This window comes from Filicampus tigris, chromosome 15 (genome assembly GCF_054856515.1).
Source record: "Filicampus tigris isolate MCC_2025a chromosome 15, RoL_Ftig_1.0, whole genome shotgun sequence".
NCBI lineage: Eukaryota > Metazoa > Chordata > Actinopteri > Syngnathiformes > Syngnathidae > Filicampus > Filicampus tigris.
Window position 1 is genome coordinate 18,137,653 of NC_141231.1, and position 19,585 is coordinate 18,157,237.

The 19,585-nt window shown below is 41.6% G+C and overlaps 2 protein-coding genes across 2 annotated transcripts; both read right to left on the minus strand.

Annotated features, from left to right (window-relative positions):
- Positions 1–1,561: 1,561 nt before the first annotated feature.
- bnip3lb (BCL2 interacting protein 3 like b) lies at positions 1,562–9,677 on the minus strand. Its single transcript, XM_086053300.1, has 6 exons — positions 9,375–9,677; positions 6,705–6,936; positions 5,622–5,700; positions 5,258–5,361; positions 4,477–4,626; positions 1,562–3,121 (listed from the first exon to the last, which is right to left on the minus strand). The coding sequence occupies exons 1-6, from the start codon at positions 9,427–9,429 to the stop codon at positions 3,073–3,075; spliced, it is 669 nt and encodes a 222-aa protein (XP_085909426.1). The 5' UTR covers positions 9,430–9,677; the 3' UTR covers positions 1,562–3,072.
- Positions 9,678–10,151: 474 nt separating this feature from the next.
- Positions 10,152–19,336, minus strand: LOC147135813 (serine/threonine-protein phosphatase 2A 55 kDa regulatory subunit B alpha isoform). The gene is made up of 10 exons (XM_086053299.1): positions 19,054–19,336; positions 17,597–17,665; positions 16,376–16,473; positions 16,057–16,222; positions 14,988–15,100; positions 14,165–14,342; positions 13,855–14,019; positions 12,251–12,420; positions 11,848–11,939; positions 10,152–11,641 (listed from the first exon to the last, which is right to left on the minus strand). The coding sequence occupies exons 1-10, from the start codon at positions 19,058–19,060 to the stop codon at positions 11,362–11,364; spliced, it is 1,338 nt and encodes a 445-aa protein (XP_085909425.1). The 5' UTR covers positions 19,061–19,336; the 3' UTR covers positions 10,152–11,361.
- Positions 19,337–19,585: the final 249 nt, after the last annotated feature.

The following is a 19,585-nucleotide window of genomic DNA, read 5'->3' on the forward strand; positions in this document are numbered from 1 at the left end:
AATCACAATTAATCACATTTTTCCACTGGTGTGCGCATGCTGAACACTGAACCCAGCACGTTTCTCAGCAGCTTCAGCATTTTATGACAGTGTCTGACATGCTCGCATTCTACTGTTGGTACAGCATGTCAACTAAAACAGGAGAGGAGAGGAAGGAGACATTTTCGTGCTGAAGGTTGAGTGAACAACATGTTCTTCTTATATTTTGCACGGAATCTCTATTTCGTTCTCTAATTGTGTTGAATCTTGGTGAAAATGCTATGCTGCATTTCAAGGGGTTTCCCCTTGGACGAAATAACTAGATCTGACTTTCTCCTCACCCGCGTTCACGACCGGCCACCACCCATGGTAACCCATGGTAACGCCATCAGCTGCAGTGGGAGGAGCTACGGGTATTGCCGTGTTGGGATTGGTCGAGAACAGGTGTGCTGACAATGGAGGAGGAGGATGTGCGTGATACCTATAAATCAATCAGGCGCGGATTATTTAATTAAAAGAGCGCAGCAACATTGCAACGTGCATTAGGACTGGGTCGACTAATAGCTGTTGCAATGAGTGTATCATATGCCAAAGAGCAAAAATAGCGAAAAAAAAAATCAGACATGGGAGAAATGAGAAAGCCTAGAGTTGAAGAGCTTCTCATGCAAGGGTTAGAATTGTTTGGGATTTTTCATGATGATTTCGTTCTTTTTCTTTTAATGCAGTTTTAATTCGTTTTCAAGCATGTTCTTTTTTTTTTTACATGAGTTTTAGTATTACCTATATACATAAATAAATATAAATAAATATATATATATATATACATACATACACACACACACATATATATAAGTAAATACATATATAAATATATATATATATATAAATACATATACAAATACGAACTGTAATTATAGTTAGTTTTTTTAAACTTAAGATGTAGTTTCAGTTTACGTTTTTTGAAAGCATTTCTTGGTTTTAGTTTTAGTTCATTACTAATAACCTTGGTGAGGATTAAGATGGCCGCACTGCAGAACACTCACCACTGGAGAGCAGTGCGAATGACAGTTAATGAGAGGCATATTCTTCAAGGGGGGGCTGGGGAGTGGGGCTAACTGAGCAGTAACGGCATCTGTTGAGAAGCTGAAAATGTGAGCAATGTGGGATCAACGCAAGTGAGAAAGCTTAAGTTCAATGCAAGGATGACGTAAAGATCTCAATGATGGGCTACTTGGGAGGTCGAAACGGCCCCAGCGCTGTCAGTTTTCTTGTTTTGTTTTTCTCTCGAAAGGGCAAAAATTTGTCTCTGTTGTGACTAGAGAGCTCACAGTAATTCTGAACAAGTTATGAAACACAAGACTCGAGTCTCAGCTATGCCGAAGCAGGCGCGCACAATGCTGTGGACTTGAATGAGGTCCAAAGCAACAGTTGTGGACTGTGACAGCTGCCAAATGGTGACCCCGTTTGCCAAACGAGCAAACAACACAAGATCTCACCGCAAGTTCTAGGAGTGGTCCTAAACGTTGCATGTTTCAAATATCCACTTTCTCCTGACACTTGTCGAAATAAACAAAATGTGGAGTATTCATTCAGGTTAACTTTAATGACAAAATGTTTTATCATCTGTTGAATGGAATAGAAGAAGAAGAACAAAAAAATATAAAGCAAATGTATTACAATAATTGCTGTCAGACCATCTCAGTGTGAGAGCGCTCTCCAGGTTCCTTCTCACATCAGGACCAGTCAACGCTAAAGTTTTTTTAGTCTGGACCATGTCCAAGGCGACTCATTCGCTGTGCATTCACAATCACTTTAAAAAAAAGGGAGGCCTAAGGAGCCTTGACTGCTGCACATATACAAAAAACAAAACAAAAAAAAAACGCGGAGTAGTCACGCTTATGGTAATACAGTGATAGCTCAATGAAAATCACCACTCTGCTAAATAGATATTTGTTAATTTGGCGGGACGGGCGCGGGGGTAAAAAACCCGGTAAGGGTACTAAAGGAATAACAGAGGAATACTTCTAGCCCTCATCTGTGCCTTCAAAGAATGTCACCCCACAGCTCTTTCTAATAAATGCTTTGTCGTTTTGTCTACAATGCGTTTCCACGTGCAACTTAGTTCGCATTTAGACGACGGGTCAAAGTTCAGTAGTGGGCAAAGCCCAAGTCTACTGCCACACGACTTTCGATAGTGGATCAAGTTTTGTGCTGTTGTTGAACACTGTCAGTCATGTGTCCGCAGTTGCGTGCGCAGTAGGGCCTCAAGTGAAATAATTCATGGTTGCTGCCATGTGGATTCGACACATGGCTTAAAAACGGAACCGCCACAATTCAGGAAGGCTTTGGTGCTTTTTTTTCCGCCCCATTTGTATTTTGAAAAAAAAAAAAAAAAAAAGACCTTAGGTTTTTTAAAAAATGCTTCTATGAACAAAAGAAAAGTATCAGGTTGTTTAAAACTCAGATTTTCCGAGAAATACCTGAACTAAAAGTTCAAAACTTAACTCTGATCTACATTTCTGACTATATTTTGACAGCAAATTTTGTCAGATAACTTAAAATGGACACTAAAGTCTAAAAACAACATCATAGCGTCGTGTACCATTCAGGGCCCCGTTAGCTCTTCCGATATGTTCAACTGAAAGAACACTGACACGCGGTCGGAAGAGTGGTGGAGCCCGCAACACTGTTGCCCAAGACCCAACTTTGAAATACTGTCAGCACACATGTGGCTTGCACACACACCCAATTTTGCATTTACTGCCTTTTCTGAAAGAAAGTCGCCCATTTTGACATCTAAAACAAGCCAATGAATATTATCGCCTTTGCACTCTTGCAAAAAGCTTTTACAAGTGAGTGGATATAAGGGGGTAATCTTGTGTCAGGAAAGGCAGTCAAGAAAGAGAGAGGGCCGAGAATGCTGATGGATTTCTCCTGAGAACATGTCATATCTCAGCGAGGAGGGGTGGGCTGGGCTGGGGGGTGGGGTAGTAAGGGGGCAAGCAGGGGAGAAGAAAAAGAAACTCTTCAAATGACAGCAACAATTTCTCTTGCTCCAGGCTGCTTCTCAGGCACTTTTCTTCAGTTTCAGCTTCAGAAGGAGCTGGTGGGGGGCGTGGTCAACCTCTTCCCAATGTACACTCTGTTGAGAACATGGCCAGATGGAGGTCACATATCGTCGTTGTCCTGTGAAAAACACTTAACTCCAATTTTGGAAACTTTTTTTTAATTTTTCACTTTTATGCGATTTCTGTAAAGCGGAAACATGATTCAGGTAAAAATGAGAAAATGAAAAAAAAAAGGAGATTCAGATGACAGTGACGACATCAAAATACAGCTCAGGAAAGAAATGACGGTTCAAAGGATGGAATCTAAGCACGACAGTTGACATGTGACGAAGCAGCGCCCCCTGCTGGAGATAATCACCACTTTGGAAAATATACCCACGACGTGAATTGAGAACGCTACAGTCCAGGGTTGGGCAACTGGAGGCCACTTGACTGGCACCTTGATTAATTAAAAAAAAAAAAAAAAAATTAAATATTGGGGGGGGGGGCCTTATAATACTCAAAAAAAAGGGACCCTTGCATACTCGCATGATGGCACCAGTGGATTCATCCATCCATCCATTATCTGTACCGCTTCTCCTCACAAGGGTCGCGGGGCGTGCTGGAGCCTATCCCAGCTGTCTTTGGGCAGTAGGCGGGGGACACCCTGAATTGGTTGCCAGCCAACCGCAGGGCACACAGAGACAAACCTCCGCACTCACAATCACACCTAGGGCCAATTTAGAGTATCCAATCAACTTACCATGCATGTTTTTGGAATGTGGGAGGAAACCGGAGTGCCCGGAGAAAACCCACGCAGGCACGGGGAGAACATGCAAACTCCACACAGGGAGGCCGGAGCCGGGATCGAACCCACGACCTCTGAACTGTGAGGCGGACGTGCTAACCAGTCGACCACCGTGCCGCCGTGGATTCACCTATTGGCCAATATTTGGTGAGCCAATCCCCGTTTTTCATGGAAGATACATACAGGAAGTTCATAAGCATTTTTTGATAAATCTTTTTGTTTGTTTGTTTCAATGGTAGTCAATTGTACAGGATATTCACTATTTGCCGGCCGGCCGGACGATATCGCTTGGACGCACTTGAAACCGGATCTTCTACTGCCTTCAATGTGAGGAGGCCTAGTAATTTTTGCCAGATTTTGAGTGACTTGCAGGATAGTATCTGAATTAGGGCTACACAATATATCGAAAAAATATCATCATCGCGATGATGGTCCGTGCTATATGCGTATCGCAAATACGTGCAATAATTTCATGTGAAATTGCATGCTTTTATTTGATTTTGATCAGTCAGATGCAATCTTAAATATGCATCGCCATGATCATTAGAGCTTTTTCCCCACTCAATACCAACAAGAACACAAGTGCTGGACCAAAAGGTCGAATCTTTCATAGTGCACCTGTGATGACTTGGTGTTTCTTACCCGAGTCCGAGGGCGAGGATGTGTGAAATCAGCAGCGAAGGGATGAAGACTTTGAGGAACTCAGCAGAGAAGAAGCCTCCTTTCTTCATGGCACCAGTCTTCCTCATGCTAAGCGTCACAGAGCGTCGAGGGTGACAAAAATGAAACTCCCTGGGGGAGGTGGGGGGAGAAATTCCAAGTTACAAAACCACACATTGCTGATTCAGGCCATTTGTAGTGAAATTATACTTTTTAATTCAAGGAATTTGCATTAAAATTATATTTCTGAGTGCAGGAATTATATATTTTTTAGATCATATCTAACTTTTTCAGCAAGAGATTTGAAAGCATTCCAAAATTTATAAACATGTTTAAAGCTAATGTTTACATGTTTAGCTTGATGCTAACACGCAATGCAAAAACCCATTCAAGCGCTAACAAATAGCACCGGTAGTGGCTGTATTTTAAACCTTTAAGATAAAGACATCGCAAACGGTGCAGAAACAGATGTGGACAGACATATATTATTTATCTTCTATGTCTGCATTATATAAGGTACAAGAGCTTTGAGTTAAGAGCATAGTCCCTGAATGAATTCAAGTCATAAGTCAAGGCATCACATTTATGAGTTGGAGTCTGCGAGTAGCAGTCACATACATAATAATATCAAGCAGCTGGGTTATTTTAGAATCGGGGTGTCACACCAACTTTATGGCTAGTATGACTAACCACTTTCTGAGTAAAAACAAGCAGGTGTGTGTTTATGCGTGGCTGGAGAAATGTTTACACAGTTAAGACTTACTTAGGAGGAATGTTTTCCGGTCGACTAGACCAGTCGGCAACCCAATCTGCATCCTTCATCAGGATGTCCATGTCCCTCTCCTTGTCCAAGACATCCTCCTCTGTCTAAAAACACAAATGTTAAGTCATCATCTGTAAACAAACATAATCTGCCGGTGCTTACAGAAAAACACAAGCGCTATTTGTCAACTTGAATTGTTTGCAATCCCTTGTAAAGAAGGTAAACACTTTTCATGATGTTTTTATTTTTTTAAACTTAAGCAGGCAGTAGTTACAGTGCTCATGAATAGCGCAGTCTGGGGATTTGAGGTTGTCATGGCAACCCCCACTCTAAAGAACTTCAGAGGCCCCACTCGAGTTCTTACTTGACTGCCCTGCCTGCCGGTCACGTCCACATCGAAGATGATCTGCCCTTCATCTTGCGGAGTGTGGGGCCGTGGAGGACTGAGAAGGCAGAACAACAAAAGAACACGCTTCAGTCAGGCTATGATCCTACGCTGCCCCATTTAGAAAACATGAACAAAAGACTAAATTAAAGGATTAAAAAATACATATTAAGATGGGGAGTAGTACCCTTGTTTTGTTGTTTTAATGGCCTCATTCACTGCGGTCAAATTGACAAACTGATAGTTAGCAATGACACATCACAGCATTTCTGTTTGATTTTTCTGGTTGAATTCTAATAAAGCAAATGAGAAATCATAACAGCATTTACTGAGCAAAAGTCAAATGTGTTTGTCATACAATCTGACTGCCACCCAGGGCAAGCAGGTGGTCCGGCGTATGGCAAACATTACACGGTGCAAACAGTGCACAACCTATCCAACCACAGGTAACCATGGCAACCAAAGCTAGGCCTTTCAAGTTTCTCATTGGTTTTATTCCTCAGGCTGCGAGGACGTGAACCGATCTGGGAGCTACCGTACATGAGCCTCGCTGCTTGAACAATTATTCAACTTTTTCCCGGCCTACTCACCGCAAGAACAAAGGTGCATTCATGTTGTCTTCCTAAAGGCAACTGTTTTTTTGTCGCCGTTTTCTTATCCTGTGTAACCCAATAAAATAAAAATGAATTCATTATTCCAAGTCAAACCTCAGAGATGGATAAGGGAATGTAGGGACGAGCGCACACGGGAGTCACACACAAGAGCTAACCGAACAGTCGGGCTAAACAATCACAAGCTCAGCTGACCTGATTGCCTCTGACTCAATCGGGTTTAAAAAGGCTAAAAAGTCAAATAGAACTTTGGACAAGGGCCAACCGCTATGGTGAAATCCCGGGAATGCTATGAACTAGGAAGCTTGGGACTTTCAGTGAACTTTGCCAAAGAAAAAACAGCTTTAACCTACTACGGATTCTAACTGGCATGGCGATTTGAAGTGGATAAAATAAAGCTGAATCCAAAACATACTCTGTCAACACATCAAAAAGTCATTTGTGAGCCCACCTGTCACAGGAGGAATTGCTACGGCTGGATTCGTGCTGGGCGTCCAGTAGGATCTTCTCCATGTCGCCGTTGTGGATGGAGGACGAGGACGGGACGTGCTCCAGTGCCCCCGCCATGGCCTCCTCTTCTTCCACCTGAGGAAGGGGCAACAGGCCTGAAACCGGGCTGACTGTGCAAGACGACTGGGTTGACCCTGCAGCGCCTCTGTTCATCTCCAACTCCACCCAGGACCCTGTGGAAAGAAACACTCATCAGACGCCGACTGTGACTCCAAACCATACACTTTGCCAACATGTTCTCATGTTTTGGTACAACCAGAATAACAGTTCTGACCTCGGTTCTGCCTGCAGAAAGATGTCATGACATTTTTCAGAAAGGCAATAATGCAAATGTATTATTAGTGTTGCGGGTTCAGTTGTAGTTAACTTTTTAAGATCAATACACTTGCCTTTAATCATTAAGGAGTATTTGTTTAGCTAAATTTTTATTTAAATTTCATGTGGATTACAACTGAATCATCCTTTAAGTACAGTTTTTCCTTATATTCAAGCACAGAAAATAATACACTAGCTTCAAATATTGAATCTACTTTTTGATTAAACTTAGGCCCGCTGCAATACTGTAATTTAATGTTGGTCATTATTATGGTGGTACTTCATGCGCATATTCATGATTTCCTACTCAAATATGACTATTTACTGCAACCCTAAAATTCTGTTTACGTGGCGGTGTCTTATTTCAAGCATTGCCTAATGTTAAATTATGGCAGTACACGTTACGGGAGGGAGTTACACTTCTGCTTCCCCTGATTTGACCTCACAAGATGGCAGGATCCAAAAATAGAATGTGAGCAGCACTTTCACCCAAAGACAAACAAGTGGATGTGTCAATCAAATGTTGATGAGGAAAGCATTGCTTCCTGCTGTGTGATGACAGGGCAGTAAATGCCTTCTGGTGACTTCTTGTGGACCTTCCATGTGATTTATGATTTTTTTTTTTGTGTATGTGAGTTTCGCATGGGCAGGCAGCTGAGCGGGTCTGACTGCGCACTAAAGTTGTACAAATATAGATGACGGGTGGTGCATGACGCAAAGAAATAAAAGTAAAAGGAACAATTTTTCCTATATCATCAAGATACTTTAAAAAAATACATTCTTACCACAGACGAGAGATACCTCCCACAGACGTCCTATGATCTCATAACAGTAAAATAAACAGTGTTAACTGTGTCAATTGCAAAGGCAGTACAGTTCAGTTACACCCACTGACCCAATGTCAGCCGTCCCTCCCCCTAAAACTGAGCATCCACTCATCCTGTGGATTACATAGTCGACATGAGCAAAGCTGCTGTTGACAGAGCATTGTCTCTGCTCTGTGGTGTGTGATTTGAAGGCACGTTGCCATGGTGCCATCGTTTGCGAACATTCTGGCTTCAGACCCGCTATCAGCTGTCAAGTGGATTAAGAGAATAGACACGAAGTGACCTTTTTGATGTACTGATGTTCAGGATAAGACACAGCACAGCTGTGCTGGGAGATCTTGCCTGGAAGAGCGTATGCAATAGATAAATATGTTTGTCACCTGGTGTGAGCGCTCCAGGAAAGTCCAAAAATAGCGCATTGGCTCAGATGACGCACGTACACACTGCCGCCCTATCTTGATGATAACTTGGGGGGACATGTCTTTCCAGCTTTGTCTTGTACAGTGACAGTCCACAATGTCTCAAGCGTTCATGGTTACTCACACGAAAGCGATAAACACGGTATTAAACTCATGGCCTTGTAAACTGGGGAGTCCATTAGAAGACTCATAAGAGCCTCTTAAATATTATGACATAAACATGATTAAGAGTTTTGAGGAGAAAAAAACGCTTTCCCAGAACGAATGAGAGAAGGCGTGTAACGTGGCGATTTTAATCTCTATAAAATCGACTTTCATTATATTCAAGAAGGTAGGTTGAAATATTTGAACCCGATGCCCACTTTCTGACGTCTGCACCGTCTGCAATTGGCACTTCTCAGTGTAGCTGTAAATAGCATGCCCCGTCATGCCACTCCACAGTGATGAGAAACAAATCACAACGCTGTTGCCTTGTAAGCGGATGAAAGATTTAATAAACAAGCCTTGAACGGTGTGTTTAGTTTACTTTGAATTAACAAGATGAGTGATTTCAACTTGGCTTGCCTAGCTAACGTAAACCGTTAACGTAAAGCGAAAACGATTACTGTATTTGCGAAATACAAACCGTTTCATTCCGGCCGAATTATTTTTTTTCATACAAAACAATAATAGAGGTCAGAAATGTAATCATAAGAAAGATCGGAATCATCCGCCCCATTTTTTGGCATCTTCGATCTCGCTTTGTTGACAAAACTTAATCCCACCTCCACAACACCGCGTAACTTGCTGACTGGCTCATAGGCCTGTCAGTCAAGAGGATCTAAACAGCCATTGGTCCAGACGCTGTCACTAAACAACGGAACATGGCGCTCTTCACTCCGCCTCCTTACATGTAGCTCGGTGACAGGAAAAAAGATAAACGAACATGCACAACTATTTTAAAGAAATGTAATTTACATTACATACCACGCACTATACATTCCCACACTCCAGTTGGTTCTGCATTGAGCGAAAACACAGTTAAAACCTCAAATGGAGCAAACTACTCACCATTCAGCCCGGAGTCTCCGTTGTTGTCTGTAGCAGTGTGACTAGCGTCGGACATCGTTGAGCCTGGCAACAACCAGTGCGGGCTGTATAAAAAGCTCGTCAGTGGAAAATGCGTGCGTTTCCTTCATACATTCAGACGAGTGACAACACAAGTGTATCGCCTCGCCGTCAGATGCTTTTGTTGGCGAGGAGCAAGCGAAGCTAAGGCTGGACTGCGATTTTTTTTATGGGTTGCTGCTGAGGCGGTAGCCGCCGCGAGGCTCACAGTTCCTCCCGGAGCTGACTGATGACGTAGCACAAGGAGGACGACAGTAATTATATAACGATCCCAAAATACATATCTTCATTAAACTAATTACAGACCACGTGCCTTCGTGATTGAAGTATCTTAAATTATATGGATATATATGTATATAGATATAGCTCTCGAGGTGTAACTCGGCGCCCATAATAAGCGTGCGTATGATCACGTACACAAACAGGCAATGCATAATCCTGGTTTCAACTTTCAACTGATTCCAACGATAAAAGTTTATTTTCTGAATCGGCTCACGTTACATCTGGTACATTTACATCAAGTGTCATGTAATATATGTTGCCTTAATTTAGCGTTCACTCAGTTTTTATATCTCTCGTCAGATATTAGTGTTTATGTAAATTTCAGTTTATGATCTGATCATTAATATAAAATGAGTTGATTTTTGTGTACTTGTATGACTAACACCACCGCGCCATATCACCTTCAAATCCTAGCCATCAAGTGCCTCATACAAACAATAGACTGCAAAAAGTAGTTCCTTTATTACGGTCGCTGTCTTAGATTTAAATTGCAGTCGCACATCGACAGAGGCATCAAATAGTCTGACTGGTCCACGTTTGTAAGACGTGCAAGGCAACACGCATAAGCTCTCTTGCAGCCCATTGCACCAAACACATTTATAGTAGCATTAATGTTTGTATTTGAATCGACAGGATGCAATGAAATGCCTCAAATAAAAATAATCAGTTTCAAACATTTGCCTAACAAACACATACAAGTACTTGGGTCGGAGCAAGTCCAGTGTCATAGCAAACAATTCCCTTATGAAGTAACGCTTCAGGTCTGAAATGCACCATGGGAAGACAACGCTTGAGATGACCTCAAAGTAAAAATTCTAAAGGTCCAGTTTAAAATTACCGTATTAGGATGGAGGACGGAATAATTCCAGAGACATATGAACTTTTAAATATAAAACAGACAACCTTTGTTATGTTTAAATCAACTCGGGCTGCTGTTGCTCAACATGAGACACAAACCAAATTTGACCATAAACCATTTTGAAATAAGATATTGGCCTACCAAAATCTTAGTGACCAAGACAGAAACTCCACTCGAGGAGACCAGAACTTTGCCTTTGTCCACAATCCGAGAGCACACCTTTGTGATTTTGTGTGTGTGTGTGATTAGGATACGGAAGGAGACTCAAATAATACTATGACAGCATCACAGATACGTTCATAAAAGGGTGTATGCACACACATTAACAACAACAAAAAAAAAGAGACTGGCATTTTTCTCTTAGAAAATCAAACACTACTATGGCACGGGACAATAAGGGACGTACTAATAAAAACTTTCACAGAGCCATGGGAGCAGGTTATAAAAATAAATTTGTAATCAGAACATTTTGTCTATTAAGCCATTATACCCATGTTACCTCAGTGGAGGTAGGTGGGTGGGCAAAAAAAAAAAAAAAAACATAACCCCAAAAATAAAATAAAATGGCACATCACTGAAACAACAAGGCAGGTGTCACTGTCACAGACAGGTTGATGATGGGCAAGAGCGAGTCTTCCTCTGTCTCCCTCTGGGACAAAGGCCGGTCACCCAGTAGCGACAAACAGGGGATGCTGGTTGTCAGCGTTACCATGACCCACCCCGGCTGAGGCCGCCAGGCGGCAGGTGGCGCATTACGACGTCTTACACACATACCGGATCTTGTGCACGTTAATTGACTTTATCCTGGAATATGTAGAGGTTGTTGGTCGTCGCCACAGCGATGATGTTGTCCTGGGGATGCCAGGCAGTGTGCAGGATCTTCTTGTTAAAGTCCAAACTGTCCACGCTGATCTCATCCTTCTTGCGCTTGCCCCCTACGCACACCTTGCGGGGTTTCAGGACCTGCATGGGCTTGATGTTTTCACGGGAAGCCTCCAAAGTGACGTCGCGCCTCTGGCCCCGGTCGAACATCCGGAAGAAATTGTTGTATGAGCCAGTCATCACCACGCTGGCAGAAGAATGTAAAGAAACGGCGAGAATGTTAATATTCAGGACTAAACAAACATTTGGGGTAAAAATCTGTCAGAAAAAATGTGCTGCAGGTATTCCGGCAATTAATCAATACATCACTACTGATTATAACAAAATAATAAATCATGAAATTGAAATCAACGAAAGCCAAGGTGGTCTTTTGTCTTTTTTTTTTTAAATCACCTGTCATTGCCATTCCAGCAACATTCAAACTTGTCAAAGATGCAGTCATTTTCATAGAGCGAGCACAGTTTGCTCCTCAGGTGCTCGTGAACCTGAAAGGAAAAGTCAGAGCAGATTAGAGGCTTGAAAGACCTTACCCACTCCAGAGTATGTAGATTTTCTAGGTCTGGTACAAGAAAAAAAAAAAAAACACATTTCTGATCCCCGTGAATCAGGACAACGACTACAGAAATCAGCAAGCTTCTACAAAAATTTCCCTTGATAAGACGTTCCAGATCAGATGGATTACCGACTCACACGTCATAAATGAAGAAATAACGACAGCTAACCATACTAATGTATACTCCTATCATGAAAGTTCATTCCATACAATCAGGCAAAAAAAAATATTCAAAGAACACACCTGATAGGTCTCTACTGGCCGGTTCTCCATGTTCAAGTCCCAAATCTTCACGGACAAATAGTCCCTGGTCATCATGTAGCGTCCATTGTGGCTAAATTTAACATCCGAGATTGACGATATAATCTCGGAGAAGAACGAGCGATTACTGGGATCTTCTGGCTCTTCAAAAACTGGAGATAAGAAACAAAAATGAGCAAAATGTTCACGTCTTCTCTCAAATATGCAGATATTAATGATCTCTGAGTCGTGTGGATAGGAGGGAATAAATAACTAGCTCCTAGAGGTGGGCGATATATATCATTATGGATATCATCGTCAATCTTGCTTTCACGATGTGTCATTTTACATTATCGAGTATTAATACTGCCTCTGACTCGAGTCAGTCGGCGGCCGCAAAGTATGAGGAAAAGCTGAAAAAAATCAGTGGGCATTGACGGCAGAGGAGGAGGAAGCGATAATCATTCGCCGAACCAGCGGGCAGGACCCGGTCACGTGACTCTGTCCGCACTGCAGCCGAGCTTCAAGTATGGAGGAGTGTCCAGCGGGGAATAATAGCAAGGCGCGAGTCCACGTCGTCCGTACAGTCTGTAAATGGTTTGGGGTTGACAAGACTGACGTCGGTGGGAATAGCATTGTTAGATGTGCCAAAACGGTCACCGTGAAGAGCCATTCTGTTGCACCACGAGCCATATGGATTACGAGGAAAACTTGGCGACCGCGCAAGCACGCTAAACAAAAGCTTGAACGCACTCAAAACAGTCGCCGGGTTGAACCAACAAATATAAACGCGACATCCTGGATGTTCGGTTAACATTCAGTTTACATTCTTTTAGTCCGCATCATTCATAACTAGCCTGTATTCCCGAGGCATGTTGCACAAACTACGACGGTTTGTTAGTGTGACGCCAGCATACACCCAAACATGAATAAAGTCACAAGTCTACATATCACGGTGACAAATGAGTGGGAAAATGCACTTTTCGGAAATTGCAGTTTTGTTCTTCAACTTTATTCTGAATACGTTTGGCAATGTATTCGAATGGGCGTTGTCATGACGTTTCTTTTTTCCCCCCCTCGCTGGGTGACACTTCGTCACACGTCACATATCAAATACATTTTTTCTCATTCTGATTGCTCTCGTAGTTGGCAGTGGTACACCAGTACTTACTGCAGCTCAAAATGTCACATTATGGAATAAAAGCAGAGACAGTTAAATTACATAAATATTCCCCAAAATCGATGTAAGTCTATACATAATTTTTTGTGAAATATTGTTGTAGAATATAACTATGTTTTGCAGAAGCTATATTTAGTCATTTAAAAGAGATGTTGTTCACAAATGCTGTCTATCCACAATTGGTCAGTGAAGCAAGTGCAGATTTAAAATATTTTTTTGTAGAATATCGTCAAATTATCGCTATCGAGTTTTTTGAAAAAATAGAGATATTTTTTTTTTGCCCATATCGCCCACCCCTACTAGCTACCCATTCTGTTGTTCTCATTATTTTACTTAGATCTGACGTATATGATGAAAAGAAGAAAGAAAAGATTTTTTTTTTTTTTGGTGGGACATATAACAACTAAGAGTGGGTGGCATTACTCACGTTTGGAGTGCTTGTCACAGAGTGCAGAGATCCTCATGTCACACAGACGGATGGTTCCTTTGCTGCTGCTGTAGACGAAGGTGTTACACTGATGAGGATGGAACTCGGCCGCTGTGATCACCTCAGTTAGCTCCTCCATGTTGGCTGGTTTGATGTCGACAATATCTGGAGGAGGCCGGGTTAAGAGGAACACGCATGCTTTCTGCACTAGCCCGATCAAAATGCAGAGGGATGTCACGTGTCTCTAAACAGAGCCAGTTACGCGTCGGCGTAATCTGCAGCGATGTCCAACAATGACAGAAAAAGATACTGAAGCTGCGGTCGGTGATCTCGAGATGCCAAAGGTTAATGCGGAGGTCATCTGCAGACAGGTACGTCTCGTTGTCACTGTTAACCGAGATCGAGTTGATGTGGTAGGTGTGAGCGTTGGCGAACACCCTGCGTGGGCTGGCTTCAACCATGAGGTCCATGGGTATCAAAACTGGCACCTGATATAACATGAGCAAGCAAGGTTTACAAATGGACAACTTCTGGCACCTATTTTCTTATTATTTTTTAACTAAACCATAGCAAGTCTGCCCTCTAGGGACTGAATTTGGTCAAACAACACAAACGTTAGGTCAGAGATGGGAATCTTCTATCAGCCATGCCTCACAAAGGCCAGACTCAAATTTTTATAGAGTAAAAATCCTTTCTTGAAGTGCATTGTTTTTTTCTTTCTTTTTGAAGTCACGTCAGCAAATACTTTAATTATCCACATTGAGTACCAAACCTTTGAGCAAAACAAAACTATGTTGTTTAAAATTATTATGCAGGTGAGACAAATGGTCGAGTTTACAGTGTTAATAAAATCAAACACTATTATGTTAAAACTGTCTGTATGACCTGACAGTGGAATTTTATTCAAATGATCTTTTGAAACACCATCCATTACTAGCCCCACCTTATGGCTCAAACATTTTTTTTTTTTTAATCATCAACGTGACCGTTCTCATCGGGTCATCAGGTACAGTACGTTTATCTCCTCCCTTATGTTTCAATTGATTATACATTCCAAACAAAAACAACATCAAACCAGTATCATTTCGTTTTTGGCGCATTAGTGAGCTGGGGCTTTTTCCTTGGCGACTTACCCGTAATGAGGTGATAGTGTTGGGATCCTTGTAGCGTCCATCTTCCTCTTTAAGATTATAGCCCTCTGGTCTCCTGTCTCGCTCACTGATTTTCCACAACTTAATGGTTTTATCTGTCAAAGACAAAATATGGTAAACTTTCTTTCTGGCAAATCACATGAACTAAATTGGGACCACTAACGTGATTGATGTACAGCATGTTTGTAAGAATTTGAGTTCAAGCCGTATTAGCAAAACTTGACTTCATAATCTTATGCATACAGTTATAACCATCTAGAGTTTACACTAGCAAGCATATGAACAAATATTTTTAATCGACATGTTTGTATATCCAAGGTTGTTGTGAAAGTCAAATGACATTTATGAGGTGAAGACGGAGTAGATGTTAATTTGAAGTTTGTGTCAGCAGTACTTCTTTGTCAAAAGAGAACCGGAGTATGACAAGAATTCATTTTGAGCAGTTTATTTTTTCTTTGTGTTCTTTTTGCTCAATAGCGCAAATAGTGAGCTTCACAAAACAGAATTTTGGCTAATTACCAATGGTTTATTTGCTAAAAGTGATGTTATTAGCCAATGAACTGCACATACTGTGTGTCAAAGTATTGATAGTTGAATCACTGCTATGCAGTGATTAATTTCTGGTTTATTGATTTATTTGCTGTATTTTACGTCATCGCCATGGGAACAGAATTCAGCTGTACACCAAGATGTAGACCCCTGGTTTAGCCTCCACATAAAATGTGTATTATTTTTCCCATTAGGTCCTTTTTTTGTTGTTGCAATGGTCGAACTTGCCAACAAAAAATGCTATCTTCCGAGAGCCAGTGGTAAGGAATTAAAAGGCACACTCTAAATGCTTCTTTTTCTGCCAATGTCAACCCATCTGTTTTGTGAGTGCTCAAAACAAAATGTGTCCTGAAAGAAAGTTGCAAAATGATCTTCCTCAAGCATTCAGTTCCTCCACAGCACAACAATCCACAACAGTTGGCTGGCTGATTGTTGTCGAAATTATTGGATTGTATCACCACGGGCAAATGCATCAAAGAGTATTCCTGGATGACTAATTTACCATTGGTTGACAGCAGGAACTGAGCAGCATTCTTCTGAGGAAGCCAACGAATCTTGTTGATCTTTTCTTCAATCTCCAAACTCTTCAAGTAGTCAAACTCGGGCTCGTGACTCTGGAAAGTGCTATAAACGTTGTACTCGCTGCGAAACTGAGGCATACTCTTATTCTGTGGGAACATCAGAAGAAGACACTTAGGATGGTGATAGGCCTTGTTGTTATGATAACAAAGGAACATTGTTGCAGAAACAAGAACACTCAAGCACCCCCTTAAGCAATGTTTCTGTTTCTGATATCGGTGTAAACGCTTCTTGTGCCATACCTCTATTTCCTGCTGGAAAATGACCACGCGCCCACCTTTGTCACCTGTGGCCAGCAGTTCACCCGTGTGGTTAAACTCAACCGTGGAGATGATGTCGGCTGAATATAAATAAACGACAATGAACAACTTTTGGTTATCAAATGCATTTTACTCTAATCTACATTCATTTGACAGGTCATCAGTGCCTTATGGAGGACAATTAGCTTGCCTTTTTGAACCCTAAATTTCAAGTAGTTGAATTTAACCTGTCAATGTGTATGCAGTGCAAGACAAAAAAAAAAAGCATGTTCTGGCATCCTGATGCACTAAATTGAAGGTAGACCAGAGAGAGAGAGATGATGTAGAGCAGACGGTTTAAGAGAAGGCATTTTTCACATGTATTGTTACTTAACCCATTCCTGCCCGGTGAAGCAGAAAGCCAGGGACACAAAAGATTATTGAATGTCTCTGAGAATGTCTTTGTGGACTGATTTCCTGAGGCGGGGTTGCGGGGCACCACATTAGAGTGTTTGTCTGTGGATGCAATGACTAACCTACATTAATAGAGATGTAATATATGACTAGTTTTGCTATACAGGATAAATCCCTCCAAATAATAAAATTTCCATAAAATAATAACAATAAAACAGTAGATATATAATATCCTATTTGGGCATTTTATCACATATAATGAAAGGTAAATAAAATATGTAATACCTTATTTTCACAAATAGGGTCCAGGGTGGTTTATTTACTACACGGTAAAGGTGCATTACTTAACATTATACTACAATATATGAACAGTGAATCTGAATTGTAAACCAAAAATTCCATATGTTTAGGGGTCAGGGTTTGTTGCACAAACTATACAAACTCATCCTACTGATCTGGGCTTGGGCATATTAAATATTACTTCGTCATTCATTTATTTATTCACAATTGGTGTCAAAATTGATTTTTTTTAACAAAGATATTGCTCGATTAAGTATACTACTCAAAAACACAACTTTGCATTCTTGGAATTTTATTATCGCCTTTTTCCATACTAGGATTATTGAATGTATTTATAGCCCTGTCTTGTTATGGACTTCAACTACTAAGCATCAACAAGCTGATGAGATACAAAGGAGTCGCATTCAAGGCCCATTATACTGTCCCATTACAGCTACACTGTCATGAGCTCTTGGTAACCAATAGAAACTGGACAGATGGAATAGTCTACAAATTTGCTTTTGCTCATACCTTCAGCCACATCGTCATCAATGGCTCCTTTCACCTGAGAGAAGCACCACTGCATGTCACCTCCAGCTCCTGTAAGTTAAAATAAACACTGGACTGAAGGTGGTGAAACAGATATGTAGTCATATACAGTACACACGCGGACGAAATTGTTCAATGAAATCACATGAAACTGAGAAAATGGGAGGGAATACTGAAAATTAAACAATGAAAAAAAAAAAATCAAAAGCAATGTCTGATTTCCACTGATTGGTTGTCAATTATTTTTTATGTATTATTACTTTTGCCAGCTTCTAGTTGTTTCTGTAACCATTGTGTGTTTTCTTTCATTAGCAGCCAAGTACCAACAATTTTATCCAAAATTTCTTAAATGTTTTCAGGATCCAAATATACATTGATTAATTGATATATTGAATACACTACAATTAAATTATTTCACAAGAAAAACATGGTTAGGTACAGAGATGGGAATAACCAGTCAGTCATTTATGAGTCATCACCGTTGCCATATTCACATAGTCGAAGGCGAGTCGTGACTCCAAAAAGATTTAACAGCAAAGGGTCCAGAGATGGTGGGGAAAACATCATTCCAACAGGACAGATTACCGAGTAATTTACTATGACGTCAAGAAAATGGGAAATCTGATGAGCAGCTCATAAACCATCATCGCAACGCAATGCATATGCCCGTGGATCCGTCTCACTTCCCCGCCCAAAAAGAAAGAAAGAAAAAACGAAAACAGATGCACCGCTGACAATACAACTTTGGTGACCGTCTTATGCCAAACGACCAAATGGTCCTTCTGCCAAATCAAAACTGTCAAATTACACAGCTCATTAATGATGATTACAGACTGCAACGGAAGTCGTGACGTTAACAGCTGATATGAATGAAAAGTAGAATAGTCAAATATCGAGTTGCAGAAATATTCAAGGACAGCGGGACATTTTGCAAGACCACATATAATTTTTATCGCGAGTCGATTGAAAAAGCTCCCAAGCATTTAACAGCTAGCTCTGCGGCGATAGCATGTGGCCAATGTCAAAGTTTGAGCTAACGTTAGCTTGCAGGCTCCCATGCCAAGACAGCTGTAGCATGTGTATCATTTCTCTATTTTGGGGTGTCAAATGTCGCTTTTGTAATTCATTTGGCAGTGGCGTGCATGTCTATTTTTTTTTAGTTTTCGAGTGCCACGGATCTGCATTCACTATAGACTAGGGAACTTATCGTTAACACTCAGGCCAGACGCGTGATGACACCGGAGTTTGCTGACTAGCTAACGTTAGCATTAGCGTTGGCTAAGTTATGTTAGCCTGCTACCATTAGCCAAACTGCCCATAGGGCGTACGCAGAATCGTCCGTTAAGGGCCAGGGGGCTTGTGCATCCCATCCCGGCAAGAGTTGCCAAGTTGTCGGTATATTTGTGGTGTTTACATGTGGAACATGTGCGATAAATTACCTGCCATGACGAGACAGACTGGGGGCTCGCCTCAGTCAAACGCGATCCTTCCTTCCTTCCTTCCTCCCACTCCCACTCCCACGCGTTGCTTCGTGGGGGGTAACTGAACTTTCTCTTGTGATGGATCTCCGTTCGAACGTGAACGTCGGGGCGTCCGGTGGAGTGTTTTCAATGATCGTCGCCTCGACTTCCCGCTCCTGAATGTGTTTCTCTTATTGGCATCCCACAAGTCACTTGTGCACCCCTCCACAGCCTCCTTCCGCACCTCCACTAAAATGCTTTTTACAATGCGCGCGCACGCCGCAAGGCAGATGCTCCGATGCGCGCGCAAAATTGTGGAGAAAAATATTGAATGAAACCAGAAGAATAATGGGAGCACTTCCGTCAAAATGACTAATATCGTTACCGTCTTAAAATGATGGCTGAAGTCATATTTTGACAAAGGATGTTTTTATTTTGCATGAAATAGCTCCTTGGGATGCTGGCTGGCCATCTCTGCTGAAATCGGCTACATCCTTAGTTTTCTTGTGTT

Excerpts from the sequence above, each read along its gene's own strand:
- LOC147135813 (XM_086053299.1), bottom strand. Across the intron at positions 16,223-16,375 it reads TTTTCCAGCAGGAAATAGAG|AATAAGAGTATGCCTCAGTT; the intron begins GTATGGCACAAG and ends ATGTTCCCACAG. Across the intron at positions 15,101-16,056 it reads GTTCCTGCTGTCAACCAATG|ATAAAACCATTAAGTTGTGG; the intron begins GTAAATTAGTCA and ends TGTCTTTGACAG.
- bnip3lb (XM_086053300.1), bottom strand. The coding sequence starts at position 9,429 with ATGTCCGACGCTAGTCACACTGCTACAGACAACAACGGAGACTCCGGG. Across the intron at positions 6,937-9,374 it reads CGGAGACTCCGGGCTGAATG|GGTCCTGGGTGGAGTTGGAG; the intron begins GTGAGTAGTTTG and ends TTCTTTCCACAG. Across the intron at positions 3,122-4,476 it reads ATCCTCGCCCTCGGACTCGG|AGTGTACATTGGGAAGAGGT; the intron begins GTAAGAAACACC and ends TGTTCTCAACAG.